Source organism: Canis lupus, chromosome 17 (genome assembly GCF_011100685.1).
Source record: "Canis lupus familiaris isolate Mischka breed German Shepherd chromosome 17, alternate assembly UU_Cfam_GSD_1.0, whole genome shotgun sequence".
In the NCBI taxonomy this organism is placed as follows: domain Eukaryota; kingdom Metazoa; phylum Chordata; class Mammalia; order Carnivora; family Canidae; genus Canis; species Canis lupus.
In genome coordinates, this window is record NC_049238.1 from 19,277,496 (window position 1) to 19,300,032 (window position 22,537).

Below are 22,537 nucleotides of genomic sequence, written 5' to 3' on the forward strand. Positions count from 1 at the left end.
CTCCTTTCTCATTCATGATTTTATTAATTTGAGTCTTCTCTCTCTTCTTTTTAATAAGGCTGGCTAATGGTTTATCTATCTTATTAATTCTTTCAAAGAACCAACTCCTGGTTCTGTTGATCTGTTCCACAGTTCTTCTGGTCTCGATTTCGTTGAGTTCTGCTCGAATCTTTATTAACTCCCTTCTTCTCTTGGGTGTAGGATCTATTTGCTGTTTTTTCTCTAGCTCCTTTATGTGTAAGGTTAGCTTTTGTATTTGAGTTCTTTCCAGTTTTTGAATGGATGCTTGTATTGCGATGTATTTCCCCCTTAGGACTGCTTTTGCTGCATCCCAAAGATTTTGAACGGTTGTATCTTCATTCTCATTAGTTTCCATGAATCTTTTTAATTCTTCCTTAATTTCCTGGTTGACCCTTTTATCTTTTAGCAGGATGGTCCTTAACCTCCACGTGTTTGAGGTCCTTCCAAACTTCTTGTTGTGATTTAGTTCTAATTTCAAGGCATTATGGTCCGAGAATATGCAGGGGACAATCCCAATCTTTTGGTATCGGTTCAGACCCGATTTGTGACCCAATATGTGGTCTATTCTGGAGAAAGTTCCATGTGCGCTTGAGAAGAATGTGTATTCGGTTGAGTTTGGATGTAAAGTTCTGTAGATATCTGTGAAATCCATCTGGTCCAGTGTATCATTTAAAGCTCTCGTTTCTTTGGAGATGTTTTGCTTAGAAGACCTATCGAGTATAGAAAGAGCTAGATTGAAGTCACCAAGTATAAGTGTATTATTATCTAAGTATTTCTTCACTTTGGTTAATAATTGATTTATATATTTGGCAGCTCCCACATTCGGAGCATATATATTGAGGATTGTTAAGTCCTCTTGTTGAATAGATCCTTTAAGTATGATATAGTGTCCCTCTTCATCTCTCACTACAGTCTTTGGGGTAAATTTTAGTTTATCTGATATAAGGATGGCTACCCCTGCTTTCTTTTGAGGACCATTCGAATGGTAAATGGTTCTCCAACCTTTTATTTTCAGGCTGTAGGTGTCCTTCTGTCTAAAATGAGTCTCTTGTAGACAGCAAATAGATGGGTCCTGCTTTTTTATCCAGTCTGAAACCCTGCGCCTTTTGATGGGGTCATTAAGCCCGTTCACATTCAGAGTTACTATTGAGAGATATGAGTTTAGTGTCATCATGATATCTATTCAGTCTTTGTTTTTGTGGACTGTTCCACTGAACTTCTTCTTAAAGGGGAATTTTAAGAGTCCCCCTTAAAATTTCTTGCAGAGCTGGTTTGGAGGTCACATATTCTTTTAGTTGCTGCCTGTCTTGGAAGCTCTTTATCTCTCCTTCCATTTTGAATGAGAGCCTTGCTGGATAAAGTATTCTTGGTTGCATGTTCTTCTCCTTTAGGACCCTGAATATATCCTGCCAGCCCTTTCTGGCCTGCCAGGTCTCTGTGGAGAGGTCTGCTGTTACCCTAATACTCCTCCCCATAAAAGTCAGGGATTTCTTGTCTCTTGCTGCTTTAAGGATCTTCTCCTTATCTTTGGAATTTGCAAGCTTCACAATTAAATGTCGAGGTGTTGAACGGTTTTTATTGATTTTAGGGGGGGATCTCTCTATTTCCTGGATCTGAATGCCTGTTTCCCTTCCCAGATTAGGAAAGTTTTCAGCTAGAATTTGTTCAAATACATATTCTGGCCCTCTGTCCCTTTCGGCGCCCTCGGGAACCCCAATTAAACGTAGGTTTTTCTTCCTCAGGCTGTCGTTTATTTCCCTTAATCTATCTTCATGGTCTTTTAATTGTTTGTCTCTTTTTTCCTCAGTTTCCCTCTTTGCTATCAACTTGTCTTCTATGTCACTCACTCGTTCTTCCACCTCGTTAACCCTCGTCGTTAGGACTTCTAGTTTGGATTGCATCTCATTCAATTGATTTTTAATTTCTGCCTGATTAGCTCTAAATTCTGCAGTCATGAAGTCTCTTGAGTCCTTTATACTTTTTTCTAGAGCCACCAGTAGCTGTATAATAGTGCTTCTGAATTGGCTTTCTGACATTGAATTGTAATCCAGATTTTGTAACTCTGTGGGAGAGAGGGCTGTTTCTGATTCTTTCTTTTGAGGTGAGGTTTTCCTTCTAGTCATTTTGCTCAGTGCAGAGTGGCCAAAAGCAAATTGTATTGGGAAAAAGAGAAAAAGAGAGGAGAGAAAGAAGGAAAGAAAAGAGAAAGAGAAAAAAAAAGGGAAGAAAAGAAAAAAAAAACGAGAAAAAAAAAAAGAAAAAGAGAAAGAAAAAGAAAGGAGAAAAAAAGGGGGTGGGGGAAGGAAACAAATCAAAAAGCAAAACAAAACAAAAACAAAAACAAAAACAAAAAAAAAAAAAAAAAAAAAAAAGAACCACCGGGGAGTATCTTCTGATTCTGTGTACTTTAAGTCCCTTGGCTTCTCCTGGAAGTTGTCCGTCTAGCTGGTGTTCTGGGGGAGGGGCCTGCTGTGCTGATTTTCAGGTGTTAGCAGTTGGGGGAGCTGCTGTGCCCCTGCCTGGTGCAGGGCTCGGTGGGGGTTGTTTACCCCGTGAGGCCGCAGGAGGAACAGCCCCAGTGGCGGGGCAGCTCTGGAAACCTGGATTCAGCTCCGGCAGGAACTCCGTCTGCAGGGCCTGGAGGCTCGGGGCGGGGCCGCTGATCTGCTCAGCTGGGGCAGGAGCGTCCTCGCTGTCCTGGGCCCTCCCGGCCTCTGCCTGTCCCGGGGGAGGCCGGATCCTGGGCTGTGTCCCGGCGCCCTGTGCTCCGGAGCCTGCGCTGTTGGATTCGCGCTCCCGGGCCGCGCAGCCCCCTCCGCGGAGCCGCCGCCCGAGCCCCTCCGAGCTGCTCCTGGAACCGCGCAGCCCCCTCCGCACGGAGCCTCTTCCTCTGCCCGAGCCCCTCCGAGCTGCTCCCGGGGCCGCGCAGCCCCCTCCGCGGAGCCGCCGCCCGAGCCCCTTCAGCTGCTCCTGGTCCCGCCGGGTCCCGCCGTGCGCGCTGCAGCCCTTAGGGAGCTCGGCGCACTCTCCCGGGGCGCAGGTGTCTGTTAGTGTCCCCGGGAGCCCGAGGGCATCCCCGCCCTCCTGGGTCCTGCTCCAACTCCCCGCGAGCCCCTTTCCGCCCGGGAAGGTCGGTGCAGCTCCTGCTCCTCCGGGACGGGGCTCTCCTGTGCTGGGGACACTCGCCCTGGCCTCAGCCCGGCTCCTCGCGGGGCCCCTCCCCCTCGGAGGCCTTTGTTCCTTTATTTCTTTTTCCCCGTCTTCCTACCTTGATAGATGCGCGAACTCTTCTCACTGTTGCATTCCAGCTGGTCTCTCTTTAAATCTCAGGCCGAATTCATAGATTTTCAGGATAATTTGAAGGTTTTCTAGGTAGTTTGGTGGAGACTGGTGATTTGGAGACCCTACTCCTCCGCCATCTTGCTCCTCCCTCTAAAAATATTTTTAAAAAATACTTTAGGGGATCCCTGGGTGGCTCAGCAGTTTGGCGCCTGCCTTCGGCCCAGGGCATGATCACGTCAGGCTCCCTGCATGGAGCCTGCTTCTCCCTCTGCCTGTGTGTGTGTGTGTGTGTGTGTGTGTGTGTGTGTGTGTGTCTTTCATGAATAAATAAATAAAATCTTCTAAAAAAATACTTAAAAAATTTCTACCCCCAGTGTGGGACTTGAATTCATGACACTGAGATCGAGAAATCACATGCTCTTCCAACTGAGCCAGCCAGGTACCCCCATCAAAAAAGTATTTCACCTTCATTTTCTGAAGGATATGTTTGTTGGATATAAAATTCTAGATTGATCATTTTTATCTTTCAGCTCTATTGTCTTCTGCCTTAGAATAATTTCTGACTGGACATTTGCTATCATTCTTCTTTCCATGTAACACATTTTTTCATTTTCTTTCTAGTTATTAGTTTCTCCTTATTACTAGTATCAAGTAATTTGATTATGCTACAGTGTTATGTGATTCTCTTTTAGTTTTGTATTTACCTGAATTATGCCATGCTTCTTAAACCATGGATTTATAGGTTTTGGACATTTCCCCACCATTATTACTTTAAATATTTCTTCTGTACTCCCTCCTGGGACTGCAGTACTCCCCACGGACTAAAGATTGCAGCCAAGGCCATCTCAAATAGCTGTCTAGGTCTTCCCCCTCAGATTCAAAATTACCTGCCAGTTTTCTTATTATCTTACCCAATTCTCCAAAAAATCTGTTAAATATATATATACATATGTTATATATAACATTATATGTGTGTATACCCACATGTATTATATATACAACATATGTGTGTGTATATAATATATATATATATATATATATAGTGTTTATCCTTTAGACCACTGCTCAAAACTTGCTTCTGCCTCATAACAATATAGGGCTCACAGTACAATTTTCCCCCCATGGGCCAGCTCAGTAATGCCTGCTCCATGAGCCCACTCCTAGTCCAGGCAGAAAGAGGCATTTTCTTTGTACTTTCACAAGTCTTGTGTGTCATAGTACCCCCTTGAGGACTTGAGGACATCCTTTCAGTCAATTTGGGATGAGCCCCAGCCTCACATCCAGAAGAAGGAAAGACACTGTACTCTGCTGTCTCTGTCATGGGAGGCAAAGCAATGATTATATCAAAACATGCCTATGAGAGACTTTCCTGGGGGAGAAGTTGAGCAACAGTATCGTATGAAGGAGTGAGTCAGGCTGTATCTCTCCTTTTTCCAAAGGGAAAAATGAGCCACGTTGCAGATTAAGTCAATTATTCTGAGCCAGAGGAAATACCTCTCAGGGTATTTACTCTCAAATCAGCCTCTCTCAATACGGCCTCTCAGGAGTTGGGGGAAAAAACCACACCAGCCTCTGACTTCCTTCTTACACAGCCAGGGGATCAAGGGCAGGCAATCACGGCCCAGGAAACCACACAGCTCCTGGCTCCAGATCTCTGGGGAGCCCTGTCTCCAGGGCAGCAAACCATTCCCAAGATTGGGGGGGGGGGGGGAAGCAAGATCAACCATGCAACCAAGAGCAGTTCACCAGCAAAAATCTGAAGCCTGAGACCACCCTAGTTTCACACTGGCAACTCTTTCAAGGCACAGAATGCCAGATGATCCCCTTCAAATGTGCTTACACGAGGTCACCTGCCTTCTTTCCATCCATCTCTCGGTTCACGTCCTTTTCCCCGCACAACCACGGACTCAATAACCTTCCACTTGAATAAATTCCTCATAACACCCTACTAATCCATCACTCACCCTTGTCACTCCATATCCCGATACCCACCTACCCCCTCTGCCCACAGCCCCCCGAAGCTCTCCCATCTCCATGTAAGAACCTGAAGCAGAGCCTGAATTATGTCATGCTTCTTAAACCATGGGTTTATAGGTTTTGGACATTTCCCCACCATTATTACTTCAAATATTTCTTCTGCACTCCCTCCTGGGACAGCAGTTCTCCCCACTGACTAAAGATTGCAGCCAAGGCCATCTCAAATAGCTGTCTAGGTCTTCCCCCTCAGATTCAAAATTACTTGTGAACAGACTCTCCATCTCCTGCTGCCTGTATCTGTTGCAGGGCCCTGCCTCACTACATAAACAGGTGCCATGGTGTTCATCAGCTCCCTGCTTTGAGGGGGTGCAAGAACACTGGTTTGGGAGCCAGATAGGGACTAGGACACAGTCCCTCTGTCCTCAGGCCAGGAACAAGTGACTTCCCCTCTGAGCTTCAGCATTCTCTCTCTGGAAACAGTAATATCTCCAAGGCCATCCCCACCTGGCAGAAGCAACACGCCAAGTAGGGGGCAGAAGGCAGCAGGAACAGGATCCTCTTAGATGCAGACCTCAACTCATCCCAATTCATAAATTCCACGCAAGCAAAATTAGCACCTCTCAAAAGGGATACATGCTTTCTGGTTTAACAGCTTAACAGCGTTACAGATAAAAATACAGTAACACTTGCATCTGAATAGGGCTTTGTGGTTTACAAAGGACTTTCACTCATTGTCTCATGGGTTCCTTGCCACAACCCAGCCAGCAATCATCGTCATCATCATCACAGCAAACCTATGAGGCAAGCATTGTTCTAAGAGCTTTACTCATGGCAACTCAGAGATTTCATAAGGCGCAGACCCAGGCTGTGACCAAGATCACAGAGCTGATAAATGGCAGATGAATAGATAAAGATGATGTGGTCTATGTATACAATGGAGTATTACTCAGCCATTAGAAATGACAAATACTCACCATTTGCTTCAAGGTGGATGGAACTGGAGGGTATTATGCTGAGTGAAGTAAGTCAATCAGAGGACAAACATTATATGGTTTCACTCATACAGGGAATATAAAAAATAGTGAAAGGGATTATAGGGGAAAGGAGAGAAAATGAGTGGGGAAAAATCAGAAAGGGTGACAAAACATGAGAGAGTCTTAACTATGGGAAACGAACAAGGGGTAGTGGAAGGGAAGGTGGGTGGGGGGATGGGGTGACTGGGTGATGGGCGGGGGGGGGCACTTGACGAGATGAGCACTGGGTGTTATACTAAATGGTGGCAAATCAAACTCCAATAAAAAATATACAAATAAAAATGGCGAACCTGGAACCCCAGCATCTGGCCTTGTGTTTGGCTCTCCTCCATCAGGTACATGCCCCTCTATTCTCCTCATTAGGGGAAGAGCAAACCAAAGCCCATGACAGCAAATGGCTTGCCTATGACCCCAGCACTCACAGAGGCCAGCATTTGAACTCAACTCCTGTTCTCTAACAAAGGTGAGACAGGCAAAATCAGCAACACAAAGACGGCACTTGCCAGAAATGTGGGTACTACAAAGCCCCAACTCTCCAGCAGAAGCCCCGGGTTCCCTGAGCTGAACAGAGCCCTGGGTGTCCAGCTCCTAGCCTGGCTTCCCTCCTCCTGGCTCTGCCTCCTTCTGCACAAACTGTCACCCTCCTTTTCTTTTGCCCTGCAAGTTGATCTGTGTTAATTAGCGTGCCTCTGAGTGTCCCAGTGAATAAAGCCCACAGCAGATGCCAGGACTAATTGCAGCACCTCACTCCTGGCTAGGATGCTGCTGCCCACCCCTCACCCGGCCACCTCCGCCATCCACCTGCTGGGCGGGGCTGTGCCCACGCTTCCTGCTCAGTGGGACCCAGCTAGAGTCCTTCTTGCTGTGTCACATGGAGGCTGGCAGGAGCAGCTTGCCACTCCAGCCTGGCTCTTCCTCAGCTAAAGGAGCAGCCACCACTGCCCCCAAGAGGCACCAGGTGAGCCTTGGGTGGACCCACCTGCCTGAAGGAGGAAAGGGCTGCAGACTGCAAGTATATCACCACCTGGAGAGGGAAACTAGTTAACAGAGGAGCGTGTGGGTGTTAGCACTGATCTGCATAAACGCATAAATAATCCTTTAATCCTAAATGCGCATATATTCACATAAATATACAAATTCATAGAAAGCTCCCCGGAAGTACTTACATGCACCAAAGGCAACACTTGGCAATGGTTGCCTATGGGAAGGGGAGCGCTTTCATTGTTACTTTTTATAACTCCTGCCTGGGTCGAATCATTTCTTAGAACAAGCACTTCACACAACATAGAGGAAAATCAATCTTTGAATCTATCAATCTATAAAAAGGGGTCCAATGTTACCAGTAGGCATCCTGGAGGGATGATATCATGGGTAATATATTCCCATATGATTTAGCATTTTCTGGGCTTTCCATAATGGGCACATTTGTTACTTCTATATTAGATTGAACCATATGAAATTTTTTTTTTTTTTTAACAGATTGAAAGTGGTTGGATATTGGTGATTTTATGTGATTCAACCTAATAATTCATGCATCAACATTCAACAAATAGGGCAGCCCGGGTGGCTCAGTGGTTTAGTGCCACCTTCAGCCCAGGGCCTGACCCTGGAGACCCAGGATCGAGTCCTGTGTTGGGCTCCCTGCGTGGCACCTGCTTCTCCCTCTGCCTGTGTCTCTGCTTCTGTGTGTGTGTGTGTGTGTGTGTGTGTGTGTGTCTCATGAATAAATAAATAAAATCTTAAAAAAAATTCAACAAATATTTATGGAGGGACACCATGCCCATCTTCAGACCATTTTTTTATGTTAAATAAGCCAAGCTGGGTACCCCTTGTAAGCAGGACCCCAGGATATCCATCTCTGTCACACCCAGCACCCAGCAACTTGTGTAAACATATATCCAGAGCCATAGGTGTTCGGCTGGGTGAAAAGATAAAATACTAGCTAGGTGGACAACAGATGCCCATCTACAGACACACAAATGAAATTCTACAGTCTAGGTCATACCACATGCAGCATCCCTGTAAGAACAGCTGGCAAAGAAGGGGATGGGTCAGACTGGTTAACATGGGAATCATGCTCATCTTGGTCGTTCCGGCAGGGTGATGGGAGCAGAGAAGCAATGGAGGAAGGAGACAGCATAGGCGTGTGCAGGCTGCAGAGGGTCACAGCCATGGGCAGCCCAGGCTGGCCAACACCCCCTCCAGCCATGAGCAGCAATCCCCAGCTGAATGGTCCCTTGGAAGGGTTCCTCTGCCTCTCCCTACTCTCTTAAACAGCACAATCTGCCAGGTAGGGGAACATTCCAACAGTCTCCACAGGGCTGTCCAGGCAGCTACGTTAAAACAAATACTTATGTAGATTATAATTATAATTGTTTCATGAAGGTTTGAGACCTTAATTTTCCAAGAGAAACCATCCTCCCCATCAAATCTTAAAGAGCTGTAGAAGAATTGACGCCTCTAGCACATAAGTCCCAAAGCCAGGTAGTACGGGCAGGCTCTTAGGCAGGGGTAACAATGTCTGGAAGACAGGAACAGGCGTCCCTGGGTACCGCATGTCATTTGCAAGCAGAAAGCTGCCCCGGATCCTGTAAGATCCAAAAACCCACATCACATGGATCCTGTAAGATCTAAAAACCCACATCACTTCTTGAAAAGGTAAGGTGATTTGGCTGAGACAACTGGAGGCAGCGAGATGGCTGAATTTAAGTACTGAAGGGCTGCTGGAGAGAATAAATAGGAGGCAGGTGTGCATCCCTCTCTACAAAAACTACAACCAGGAACAGATGCTAAGACTGTAGATGCTAACTGTAGAGGTCAGCTGGGTCTGGAACCAGATGCTCTGGAAGGGAGAGGAAATGCTCCCTAAAATGATCACACTACAGCAAGTCCTTACTGAAATAAAGCAGCAGAGTCCCAGATTTGTTCCCAGAGGGCAGGCAATGTAAACTACAATCCCAATTTGTGAAGGGGTTCGGAGCGGTAGTGTTTTCCAGAGTGCTCATGAAAGACAAGCTATAATCACGTGTAGGAGTTTAGAAAAAGAGCCGAGGAGAAAATTGTACCACTTTCCTGGCAATTGACAGAGTCTTTGGACACTGGGAAATGGGCCTTGGGGTGACAGGAGCAGCTCCCAGCCCCAGCCTAAGAGGATAACCCACCCTTAGCACCATGCAATGCTCCTTGTTCAGATTCCCTTTCAGGAAATTACTGATTTGGTTTCTTAGGAATTTGCAGCAAATTTGTACCAAATAACAGACGTACATAGTTTTCCTCCTTGTGAGGGTGGCAAGGTCCACCTACCATCATCAAGTAGTAGTGATCTCACGTTAGGCTTATCAGTATCTTAAGAAATTGGCTCATGGAGATCAATTGCCCAGGGCCCAGTCCCACTGAGTGAAAAACAGCCTTCCAGGAGGCAGCCAAGAAGCCCACCTAGAGCCAACCACGGAAATGGGAGAAGCAGCTGCCTGGCCTTACGCTGCCAGATCTGACTCAGCTGGCACCAAGTTACATTTCACAGGGACCAGTCTTGAAAGGACATGGGAACAGCAAACCACAACCATGGAAATCTTGCAAAGGTTCAACTCCAGTCCACTTACTTTGGGGTTTTGAATGGGAGTAGAGAGTGGGGTGGGATTTCGTCTTAAACATGTCATTTTCTGTTCTGTTTACAACAAAGAAAGCATTCTTGAAGAGAGGAAAGGGAAAAGAAAAGCCTTCATTACTAATCAAAGGAAATTTCTTAGAAGCCACAAAGAGGAATTTTGCTGGAGGAAAAGGCTGAGAACCTGATCAGAGGAAGGAAGATGCATCAAACACAAAATGGCCAAGAGAGAGCTCAAACAGTCCAACTTTACCTAAAGGAGTTAAAAAGAGGGATCCCTGGGTGGCGCAGCGGTTTAGCGCCTGTCTTTGGCCCAGGGCACGATCCTGGAGACCCGGGATCGAATCCCACATCGGGCTCTCGGTACATGGAGCCTGCTTCTCCCTCTGCCTAGGTCTCTGCCTCTCTCTCTCTCTGTGTGTGTGACTATCATAAATAAATAAAAATTAAAAAAAAAAAAGGAGTTAAAAAGAAAAAAAAGAACAAAATTCAAGGTGAGTAAAAGGAAGGAAATAATGAAGAACAGAAATAAATGAGACTTAAAAAAAATAGGAAAAAAATTAATGAAACTAAAAGCTGGTTCTTTGAAAAGATTAACATTGATACCCTTTGTAAGACTCATCAGGGAAAAAATAAAGGACCCATATAAATAAAATCAGAAATAAAAGTAACAACTGACACCAGAGAATACAAAGGACTGGAAGAGAACACTGTGAAAAATTATATGCTCAATTGAACATCACACAAAAAAAAGAGAATTACAGGCTAATATCCATGATGGACATAAATGCAAAAATCCTCAATATTAGCAAACCACATTCAACAATATATTAAAAAGATCATTCATCACACAATCAAGTGAAATTTATTCCAGAGATGCGAGGATGGTTCAATATTTGCAAATCAGTCAACACAATACACCACATCAACAAGATGAAGGATAAAAAAAAAAATCATATGATCATTTCAATAGATGTAGAAAAAGCATTTCACAAAATTCACCATCTTTCAGGATAAAAACTCTCAAAGTGGGTTCAGAGGGAACATACCTCAATGTAATAAAGGCCACATATAAAAACTGCACGTTAACATCACACTCCACAGTGAATAACTGAGACCTTTTCCTCTAAGATCAGGAACACAAGGATTTCCACTCTTGCCACTTTTATTCAATGTAGACTAGAAATCCTAGCTGTAGCAATCAGACAAGAAAAAGAATGAGGCATCCATATTGGTAGGGAAGAAGTTTAACTATTTACAGATGAAATGATACACAAGCCGAGGCCTGGGTAGGAAGCAGGGCAGGGCACGGATGTTCTGTGCTGGGGACCCTCCTTCTCTGACTACTCCCTCTAGTGCTAGGTCCTAAAGCCCTCTTCTGATTCTACACACTTTTCTTGGGCAAAACTCACCTTCACCACGGTGATGGGTGCCATTTAAATGCTAACAATTCCCAAAGCTGGAACTCTAGATGTCTCTAAGCTCCCACTGTTGAACACAGGGCCTATGTTGAATAATTACCCACTGAATAATCAGAATTCTACTTGGATGTCCCATGGCACCACAAAATTCTTCAGCCTGTTTCCATGTGGGTAGATGGCCCTTACAGCATCACGCCCCAGATGACCTCAGCAGTCTCCTAATCAATCTTGACCTCACTCAAGTCCACCAGAATGATTATTCTAAATGCAAATCAGATCCTATCTGCCCCTGCTTAAATTCCTTCAATGGACCTCATTATTGTAGGAATAAAGCCCAAATCCTTTAGTCCTTCTGCTATCTGGCTTCTCTACACCTCGTCTCTCCAGCTCCTGTCACATAATAACGCTCACCAGTCCCAATCAACTGAGAACATCTTACGACTCTGCCTGGGAAGCCCCATTCCCACTGTTCCACTTAGCAAACTCCTACATATCCTTCAAAACTCAGAACAGCCAGCTCTTTAAAAGCCTTGTTTTCCTAGGCAGGCCCTCACTGATAGGATTTATACTGCAGCCTGTGAGCTCCTTGAGGGAAAGAGCCAAGTTTTACCCTGTATACTCTCACTAGGATCAATGCTTGCAGCCCTGATGAAATGTTTGAGAAGTGACGGAAGGAATGAAGTTTCTCCTTAAACTGGAGAACAAGCAGAGGAAGTAGAATGGTAGGAGCTCCAACTCTGCTTAGCCGTTCTTCTGTATGATCTCATGCAAATCATTTTGTCCAAGGAGGAGATTAGAATTAGGCCAAAACAAGATATCTATGACTCATTTTTTTTGGCTCTTAGGAATCCTCCTCTGTTGAGGCTTTCCCCCTAAACAAGAATATGAACAAGTGACAAAGGAGTATTGATTAGCATCCCTGAAGGATTATATAAATCTTACTTTAAAAAATTCCAAATCAAAAAAAATATATATATAAAAATTTCCAAATCACTTGGATTAACACTAGAACATTCCCCCATCTTGGATCTAGCCAAAAATTTATCAAATTCTCCATGAGTTGATGAGGAAGGAAACAAAGGTAAAAACAAAGCAGGAATGTATGTATTCAACATTTATAGAGTGACAGTCACAACCAAGGCACCACAAAGGACTGAAGAGGAATTCTATTCTCAGGCTTTCTCTCTCCTTGAGGCAAATGACAATCTGCTAAGAAAGACAAATTCGACATGTTTCTGAAGCACGTACCTGAGCAAACTCCCACCCTCCTGCGAAAGGATTACAAACATCAGAACCAGGCTGCCAATCTAGCTGATTCGTGGAAAAAGAGGACCAGGACTGGCGCTGGGATTGTGGCTGGAGGCCGGGACAGCTTTCCCGGAAATGTGCACAGTGCCCTGGACAGAGCACATGTGACAAGAGAATGAATTAAGGAAAGTAAGGCAAGGCGAAGTCCATGCAAATGAATCATGAGCCACTATCTTTTTACAGGCAATGCAGTTTCTGAAACTTTCTGAAAATCTTAGAAATGATGGATTTCACAGAGAAGCAATGCCTTAAAGTTATATATGCCTTGACCTGGACCACGTTTCTAACATTTGGAGCACCCCGTGGGCACGTGGTATTTTCATACCCCACTCAGACTCACGGGTTTCTTTAATCCCTTGTCTTCAGCATCCCCCTTCTCCCCCCACCCCCTCCCCGGCTTGTGGACAGCCTCAGATGCCTATCCTCCACTTCTTCCATCCCTGTGCACACCTACTACTCTCACATCAAAGGGTAGAATCCACCTCCCCTTATCCTGCTTCCGGCTTAGCCTTACGACTTGCTTTGACCATAGTGACCGGTCTAGCCTCTAAAAACTCTGGTAGCTTCCACCTTCTCCCGGAGAACACCATGCGTGTGAGGAAGCCCAAGCTGGCCACACGGAGAGGTCACTTGGAGGAGTGCCAAGGCTCCAGATATGTAAGGGCTTCCTAGAGCTTTCCAGCACAGCAGTCCACTGAATGTAAGTGAGCCACCCCAGCCAGTGCCACCTGAAACAGAAAAACTGCCCAGCTTAGCACAGTCAACCCAGAGAATCATCAGGCAGCAGTCGTGTCCAGATTGTTACAGCAATGGGTAAAGTCACATAGTTGTGTACACAGATGTGTGCAGGAAGGCCACAGAGGAATGGGCCATCCCACATTGAGTTTCCTAGAGAACCCAAATATCCAAACAGGTTTTTACCCAATTCTGACAAAAAATGTTTTTAGGATGTAATACTGCATCCCCTCTTTGACTAAATGTAATCTAGTATTTTTCTGATGAGTGGGTCATCGCTGCGCACATTGGTTACCCAGTCCTGGAATGTAAGGAAAGCTCCAGCAGTTGCAGAAGTGTGCGTGCAGGCTTTGGGTTCCAACCCCCATTCAGCCTCCAGACAGCTGTGTTCCTTATCAGTGGGGATATGCCTGTCCCTAGAAACACCCATCCTCCACCAAGTGGCTCCTTCTAAGGATTTTGAGTTAAGAAAGCAAGGATCCTATTGCTCCTGGAACTTTAAGCTCAACAGGTTCTGAGGAAAGCTAGTTTAGATAGTTCCTTTATGATCGCAGAAGAACTCTAGGATCCCACTGACCTGAGTTCAAATCCTGCTTTGCTACCTGCTAGCTATGGGGTCTTAGACGAGTCATGTCAATCATCACACATTTTAGTTTCCCCCTCTGTAAAATAAAAAGATCTACCTCTTGCTGGGAACTACTCAACCGAAACACAGCAAGAGCTCAGGAGATGAGGGCACCCTGGGTATACCCATGTTCAGTGGGCCCAGGCCTGGCCCTGAACATGCATGTTGCCCCTGAGCATACACATCTGAGCATTGGTCAGGACTAGATCCATGGAAACCCACCAACAACAGTGCATATCAAGAGAGGATAGGGAGGCAGGGTGGTGGGGTGGGGGCAGGTCTGAATGTTTATTCAGGGTTGGAGCACAGTAGTGGGATTTACTGCACAAAGGAACTGCAGGACAAGAATAACCTTGGGGTCCTAGCAAGTCCAGCTCAAGAAGCATTCATCAGGACTATTGGGCAGACCAAGGCCACGGGTGTGTGGGGGGTGTGTGTGTGTGTGTGTGTGTGTGTGTGTCTACACGCGCGCATGGGTATATACACAACATGTACCTGCTCACAAGGCAGGCCTGGCAGGGGGCAAGGGGAGATCCCAGCGTGAACACAGGTGTCTTAATGTCTCTGCTACTACCCAGTTACCCACTAGCAGCCCAGCCCTGGGCTCTGGTTTCCTCTCCAGAAAAGCCCACTAACGACAAAGTGCTGATTTAAAACAAACATGAGGGATCGGATACTCATGAGGCAAAACACCAGTGTGGCAATGTGGTGAAAGGCAGGGCCAGTTGCACATGCAGGACCGGGACATACTAGAAAAGCCATTTTCACATAGAGAAGGATCAGAAAAGGCCACAGAGAAAAGTAGCCTGGGACGGGATTGAGGGGTTGACTTGCTGCAAAGGCATTTACATGTTTGATAATTAACTGTCCTTCCACAGTTGGGTTTGATGGGGCCTCCCCACCCCTTCTACACCTTTCCTTACTATTCTGATTCCTAAAACATGACCACCTGCACACACTGCATGTGAAAGGAGGGGAGGGGTCGGGGTGGGATGACTGCTTCTGTCCCAGGATGGCAGCAGAGAGCCAATCCAGGGTTGGTTTTGCAGCACCCCTCCCCGGCATTTCCCACACCCCTCTCTTACCTCAATGCCTCTGGTTGGCTTAGAGCCCCCCCAGCCTGCAGTCTTCCTGCCCAATTCCACCCAGCTCCTGTTCCAACTCATCACATTTCATCTCTCCCATACTCCTGCCACATTCCCACCAGAAAGATTCCATCATGGGCTTCTTCTTTTTGGCCAATTCCAGGGGGATGGGAGAGGCATGCCTCTTCGATATTTTAGGGCCCCCCCTCCACCTCTTGGCACCTTTGTTCAACACCACTTAGCAAAGATATTTAGGGACAGCCAGAGAAGCAAGAAAGAGACCCAAAAGTCCACATTATAGAGAAAGAGAGGCTTTCAGGGAAGCCTTGGAATGGGTCCTGCCCCTCCCTCACCCCCCACCTTCTCATTCACCAGTGACCCTCCCCAGTTACCCAACCCCTCCAACCTTCAACCTCCCTGAGCCTCGGTTTACTCATCTGTAAAATGGAGCCAGTTACAATCCGGGCTCAAACGAGATGATGTCTATAGAACCCTAAACCCCAGCCTGCCCCTGAAGGAGTCTGGAAGCATCAGCCCCTCACACAATGCTCCTACTGTAGCTGCCTCCAGCACCTTGGAGGCAAATGTTCCTTCATGGGGTGAATGGTCTATGTAATTTGTACGTGTAGTGGGATTTCATCTGAAGCTCTATTGTGTTCTAATTTGTAAGGTCTTAACAAGTGATTAATTTCAAGAGAAAATTTTGCTTCCAAATAGTCTTTCTTCTATGAAATAAAGCTATAGGGTATTTTTCAAATGTTGCCGTCACAGATTTTAACAACCGCATCAGATGCTAATAGGTTGTGGGTGCACCAATGGTCTTGGGAAAGGCCACTGGCCTCAGGAATGCTCCCCATCACCTTAGCTGCGCTTTCTGCCCCCCCACCCACCCTCACCCATCGGCTGCTGCCCAGTCCTGACCTTGACCCCCTTCCGCTCCATCACATCACCCTAAAGGCAGTTTGGGGCAGTATAAAGGCAAGTTGTGTCCTAAGAGGCCTAGCGGTGCCAGGTGCCAGGACCCAGGCAAGGAAGGGGAGGGGAAACTGCCAACTGCAGCTTGCTCCCCACAGCTCCAGCTCCCCTACACTCCAGAACAATCGTCTGATTCTTGTTATTCCTAGATTGTGTAAGGCCCATACCTATTGCTCAGTAATATGCATTCATTCACTAAGAAGGCCCAGCAACACCCCAATCCCACACCCCATCTGACAGCTAGACCCCACCTCCTCTTCCCGTTGGAACCCCAACCTGCCTGCCTCCCATGAGAAGAACCAGGGGCAGAGTGGATGGCTTGCCACTGACCTGTCAGGCTGTGCCTCCCCATCTGTCCCTATCTACTGCCACTCCCCACTAGACCTGAGTTTGGTTTCGAGAGAATGGAGGGGGCAGAGGAGGAAGACATGGACACTGGAAAGGCTTCCTAGTACTGCTAGTGGCAGCAGCAACAGAAACATCCCCAAACTTCCAAAATCCGGTGTCTGCCTTTTTTTTTTTTTTTAAAGATTTTATTTATTTATTCATGAGAGACGGGGGGGGGGGGGGGGGGGGGGGGGGGGGGCAGAGATACAGGCAGAGGGAGAAGCAGGCTCCATGCAGGGAGCCTGATATGGGATTCGATCAGAGGACTCCAGGATCACACCCTGGGATGAACACAGGCACTAAACCACTGAGCCACCCAGGGATCCCCTGGTGTCTGCTTCTAACCTAGTTCACCTCTCATAGGCTCAGGAGGGAATCCCTGGCTGGATCCAAGAGGTGATGGGCAAAGAGAAAGAAAAGGGGAGGCTGTAGGCAAGAGGAAGAAAAGCAAGGAGGTGCTGGGGTATGTTCCTGGTGTCACCCTAGCTGGGGATCCGGCTACCTCATCCTCACGTCCCTGGTCCATCCTATCCTCGATGGTGCCTCCATCCCAGGAAGTAACACACACCCAGAGGAGCAGTGGCAGGTGAGTGTTGCTTCATTCCACAGCCGGAGGAGAGATGCAGCCGGTGTGCTCACAGCAACACTCAGCCATCTGGGCTTAGTTTCCACCACATCCAGAAATACTAAATGCATGGAACTCTCCCTTAAGGAAAACTTGGGCGAGTGGGCCTGGGAACCCAGGCACCTTTTAAGAAGTCACACTAGTTCCAAACAAGTGACTCAAACTTCTGGAACATTGCCCACTGGAAACTGGGGCCTCCTGCATTTTATCCCAGGCTCCCAAATGGACCCTGGGAGCCACCTCCTCCATCCCCTCCATCCCCTCCATTCTCAAAGCCACATCCAGGGAGGGCCCTGCTTCCACGTCAAGACCATGCTCTCCTGGGATGCTAATACAGTTATCTTCTATTTACTTCTTGATTTTCCTGTTTCCTAATCTTGGGGATTTTGTCTCTTAGCGGTGCCCAAAGGACAGCCTCAATCATGGGTTTAGCATTAGGGGCTCCAAAGAGAATTTTTGTTCTGCTCCCTTCATGGACAATCAGGCATACGGGAAACTCATGTGGTCCAGGGGCCCCAGCAGAGAGGAAACGTCAGCAGTGACCGTTCAGTAGAAAGGAATGGTTCAGAATTAGATCCCAGACCCCAAATGTTGCCATGTCCACCTATCTGCCCCAAGCTGTGCTTTCAACAGATTCCAAGCAGAAGGACTCCCATCTTGCTTCCCCCGATAGCTTCCAGCGGGGCCCTTGGCTGGGAGAAGCACAGGCTAAAATTCACCAACCCAGAAGCCAAGCCAGTGGTGGCAGATTGTCACTTTACATGAGCAGGGCATTGGGAGGGGAAAAAAAGAAACTGTTGGTGGACCCACATGGTCCATGTGCACCAGCCCAGGGCTTCCTGAGAGAGGACAGTACATGAGCCAGAATGAAAGAACAGAAGAATTTTGGCCCAAGAACCAGGAAGAAGTCAAAACAGAAAACTGTGTTTTCCTCTAACCAAGTGGGAGGCAATGGGACAAGCCTCACTGGGTTCTCGCATCAACTCCCTAGGGCGCTGCTGGGCTCTTAGAGACTCAGCCCTCAAGCCCAAAAGACAAGGACAGTGGCTTTGGCCAAGATGCAGCCAGCATCATGACAGTAGGAAGAGCGTGGACATCGGAATTGAGAAGCAGACACTCCAGGCATGTGACTACTGTACCCACCTATGTAGCCTGGGCAGGTCACTTTCCCTCTCGGGGCTCACGCATAGCGGAGGTAGCAGGGAGGTCACAACACTGTGGAATTTACTGATTAAGCCCCCCCCAGACTCCTCCAGATGGGTTACCGGGTAAACGCAGATGCTGAGAATCCCGGTCTCCCAGTCTCTACAGCCCCTCAGCACCTAGCCAGGCTCTTGGCTCCCGGCAGGAGCACAACACTGTTAAGTGGAGGCCCAGACTCCAGCCCTTCCAGCAACACACGTCCTCAAAGAACTAGCAGACCCTCCACTGCCGTGGCCAGCACAATTGTCCCTGGTTATGTCCCAATGCCACATCTCCCATCATCTAAGTCCTCCACACATTCTGAGCTCCCAACAGCAGGAGCAGGATCTGGGACCACCACACTTTCGTGTCTCCAACGTGTCTTCACCCACATTCCCTCTGATCTTGGTAACGACTGCTCATGCAGGCAGGCAGACAGTCCCCACTTGACAGAGGGGCACTGTGTCCACACAAGTTGGGCAACTGCTGAAGCTAACCAATGACAGGCTGGAGATCAGAAGCTAAGGAAACTCCTTTCCCCACAAGAGGTCTTCCTGAAGGAGGTCAAGGACAGGGAATGGCTGGGACAATGTGCCCTGGAACCAGCCGTAGTGGGCCTTCCTGCCACCCACTTGGGCTGGCAGGACACAGGTGACAGAGTGGCCCTGAGGCCCAATGACCTGACATCCTGCACTCCCTCCCGCCCACCACAGAAAGCTCTAGTGCAAAGCCAGGGGGTTGCGGGAGAGACTGTGTCTTCCTGCACAAGCAGCTGAGAGCCCCCGAGACGCCCGCAACACATGCTGGCTCAAAGGCAAACAAGCAGTGCCATCATCCCCCCTCTGAAACCGGTACCCCCAGGGATCAGAGCTGGCAGCAGGGGAAGCCCCTGGTGGGACCCAGGGCAGGACTCACCTCCCTCAGCAAACGCATGCCCTGCAGCCCGTCCTGCTGCTGCTGGGCCACGGTGACCCCCAAGACGAGCGTGTGCACCACACAGGAGACCACCGAGATGATGACGATGGGGCTGAGGCTGAGCGGCAGCGTGATGAAGAAGGAGAAGACAAAGAAGGCCTGCCAGCCCACCGTGTCGCTGGCCGCATGGGCGCCCGCGAAGTTCAGGCCCAGGTAGGAGAAAACCTGGGCAGTGATCAGCAGCCACAGCAGGTAGGGCACCACTTTCCGGGTGACCCGGTCGGGGAGCAGCCCCTTTTTGCAGAGCACGAAGAGGAGGATGTCCAACAGCAGGCCCACCGCGGCCACGAGGAGCGGAGCCAGCTTGTCGCTGGAGAAGACCACCGCGCACATGAGCACCACGTAGCAGTCGAAGAGGGCCGCGACCACCACCAGCACCAGCAGGGTCTCGTGGCGCTGCCGCTTGAAGTAGGTCTGGTACAAGTTCTCCAAGGACTCGGGCACGAAGGTCAGCCGCATGAACCGCGGCAGGCAGAGGCAGGGGCCGGAGGTCCGGACCGAGATTTCGTGGGTCCGGCCCACGCCGCGGTCGGGGTCGGAGGGCAGGCTCACAGAGTACTCGGCGGAGTACTCGGCCGAGTACTCGGGCTCGGAGAAGCCCTGGTTCCTCGGCATCCTGGCTGCGGCGGCTTCGACGGGGCCGGCGCGGAGGGAAGGCTCTGGAACGCGGCCCTACCGGGGCTCTCGGGGACCTGGGGCACACCGGGGGCCAGCAGTGTCCAGGGCACAGGCAGCGCCGGTCATCTGGAACCTAGAAGGCCGGGCCGGCTAAGTGGAGCCCCGGGCCGGGCCTCGCTTCCCGCGCCTTCTCCGGACCCCCGCCCCGCCCCCGCCCCCCGCGCAAGAATCGGCAAGAAGCGTCGCGCGCGAGGCTCCAGGCCCTGGGGCCCGGCCCCGCCGCTCTCCCTCCCGCCGGGCTCCCCAGGGTCCGACCACCTCTCCACCCCGCGCGCTCCTCCGGGCGCTGCCCCCGTCCTGACCTCCTCACCTAAAGCAGCGCCAGGCCCAAGCCTTAGAAGCTGGAGCTGAAACGTGCCCGAGAGCCACCCGCACCATCCCGGGGATTCCTGAACCTTCCGTTTACCGCCCCCCCCCGCGGCCCCGGCCCTCCACCCCCACCTCGGGGCCCCACCTGCCCTCCGGGGAGGCTGGCCTGCCGCGCCGCTTACCTGTGCGGGAACTCGGGAGCCGCGTGGTCCTGCGGGTCCCCGCGCAGGCTGCGGGCCCGGGTCCCGCGGGGGGCGGGGGGGCAGGAGGGCTCGGCGCCGGTCGCCGGGTCCCCGGGTCCCCGGGTCCCCCCGCCGTCAGGCCCGGGATCCGGCCGGGAGAGGCGCGGGGCTGCCCCCCAGCATCCGCGGGCGCGCGGGGCCGCTGGAGGACGGAGGCGGCGGGGGCGGGAAGATCCGGGGGCGCCTGCCCCTGCGGCTGCGGCTGGCGGCGCGGCCGGACCCCTCCCTCTCGCCCCCGCGCTGGGCGGTCGCGGCGACGGCGGCGGCGGCTAGGGGCGCAGCCCGGGCCCTCCCGGGCGGGAGCGCGGGCCGAGGCCGGGGCAGCCCGCCAGCATCCTCGGGGCCGCCGGCGCGCCGAGCCGAGCCAGCCGAGCCAGCCGAGCCGAGCCAGCCGAGTCCGGGCGCGGCGCGCTGCGCTGTGATCCCCGCGCGGTGCCGGCGGCTCCGGGGCCACGCGCGCTCCAGGCCCCGGGAGGCGGGCGGCGGGCGGCGGGCGGCGGGCGGCGGGCGGCGCCCCTCCCTCCCTCCCCGCAGTCGCCGCCCTCTCGGGGAGCGCGGCCCGGAGCTGGGGGGGCGCCGGGCTGCAGCCCCGCGGGCGGGGGGAGGGGAGGGCGCGGGCGCGGGCGCGGAGGGGCCCCGGTGGCCCCGCGCTCAAGCCCCGGCGGCGGGCAGGACGGGTGGGCGAGGCGACGCCGCCCGCAGCAGGCCGGGCTCGGAGCGGGAGAGCCCGGACGTGCCCTCCCGCAGGTGGGGCGCGCTCGCTGCACCCCCGCCGCCGCCCGGCCGCCGCGGCTCCGTCCTGGGCCCGAGAGGAGAGGCCGGGGCTGAGGCTTGGGGACGCCTGCCCCGCCGGGCGCGCAGGGGCCTAAGTGTCCCCGCCCACCCCCACCCTGGCAGCGCGAGCGTCCTCAGAAGGGCCCGCAGCTGGGCTCTGCTCGGGAAGGGAGGAGGTGGGAGGCGCCCGGAGGCACCTGGCACGTGGAATTGCCAGCGACCTGGCTTCAAAAAGCGCTCCCGTGTACACTCCACCTGTTTGAGATGGGTTTGAATTTACAAACACGCCTCAAAGACGCAAATGCTCCTGTGGCTGGTTAAGCCTATTAGTCTCTTACACCTTAGTATAAGTTACTTTCCTTGGCTTTGACAGAACACCTTGCTAAGATCAATCAGGCTTTAAGAATTTAGATAAAGGGAAAGGGGGGGATTCCCTGGGTGGCGTAGCGGTTTGGCGCCTGCTTTTGGCCCAGGGCGCGATCCTGGAGACCTGGGATCGAGTCCCACGTCGGGCTCCCGGTGCATGGAGCCTGCTTCTCCCTCTCCCTCTGCCTGTGTCTCTGCGCCTCTCTCTCTCTCTCTCTCTATCATAAATATAAATTAAAAAAAAAACTTTAAAGGGAAAGGGGAACAAATCATGTGTGTGTAGTTGGGGGTGGGGGGTGGGTTGCTGAGGACATCCAGCAGTATTAGGAAATGGGCTCCCTTAGGGAGTGTAGAAGAAATGGGTCAGAGGAGAGAAACCCAGCCATCCAGGCCCTGGATAGAGACAACCCCTCCAGCTCCTGAGAGTCACCCATGAATGCCCTTTCTAGAACCCCTAGTCAACTCACCTCCCTCAGGAATAGATTCATCAGGGGATTTATCCTATCACAGCTGTTTCTGTCCATCCCTCATTCAAATTCTGAAACTCTGCCAACCTCAGTGCAAACTTGTCAGGGCTTTGATTACCAAGGTTGGGGGCTAAATATCAGACTTAGGGGGAGCATAATTCGAATAAAGCACCTTTTCCCATTGTTTTCATTTGTTTGGAGTCCTAACATTTTTTATTTTGAGTTGTTACGTGCTGTTAAAGGAGGTGTGATTTTTTATGCTAATAAAAGGAGAAGAGCTGATAAATACTGCTTGGGCCTGGGCAGGACGGGGTGACTGGGTGTTTGGCATTAAGGAGGGCACTTGATGGAATGAGCATTGGGTGTTAGATGCAACTGATGAATCACTAAATTCTACCCCCTAAAACTAATAATACAGTACATGTTAACTAAATTGCACTTAAAAATACTGTTTGGGTCTGC

General features: G+C 50.3%; 1 protein-coding gene across 2 annotated transcripts in view; it reads right to left on the minus strand.

Moving 5' to 3' along the window:
* ADCY3 (adenylate cyclase 3) overlaps positions 1-20,523 on the minus strand; it is an 85,076-nt gene extending 64,553 nt beyond the window's left edge. The window contains exons 1-2 of one of the 2 annotated variants that reach the window (XM_038560936.1): positions 20,409-20,523; positions 19,180-19,990 (exon numbers count right to left, since the gene is read on the minus strand). In XM_038560936.1, the coding sequence (XP_038416864.1) occupies positions 19,180-19,854 (675 nt within the window). In that variant the 5' untranslated portion in view covers positions 19,855-19,990; positions 20,409-20,523. Of the gene's footprint in view, positions 1-19,179; positions 19,991-20,408 lie in introns of those variants that run through there. The other variant, XM_038560937.1, reaches the window with a different exon arrangement.
* Positions 20,524-22,537: the final 2,014 nt, after the last annotated feature.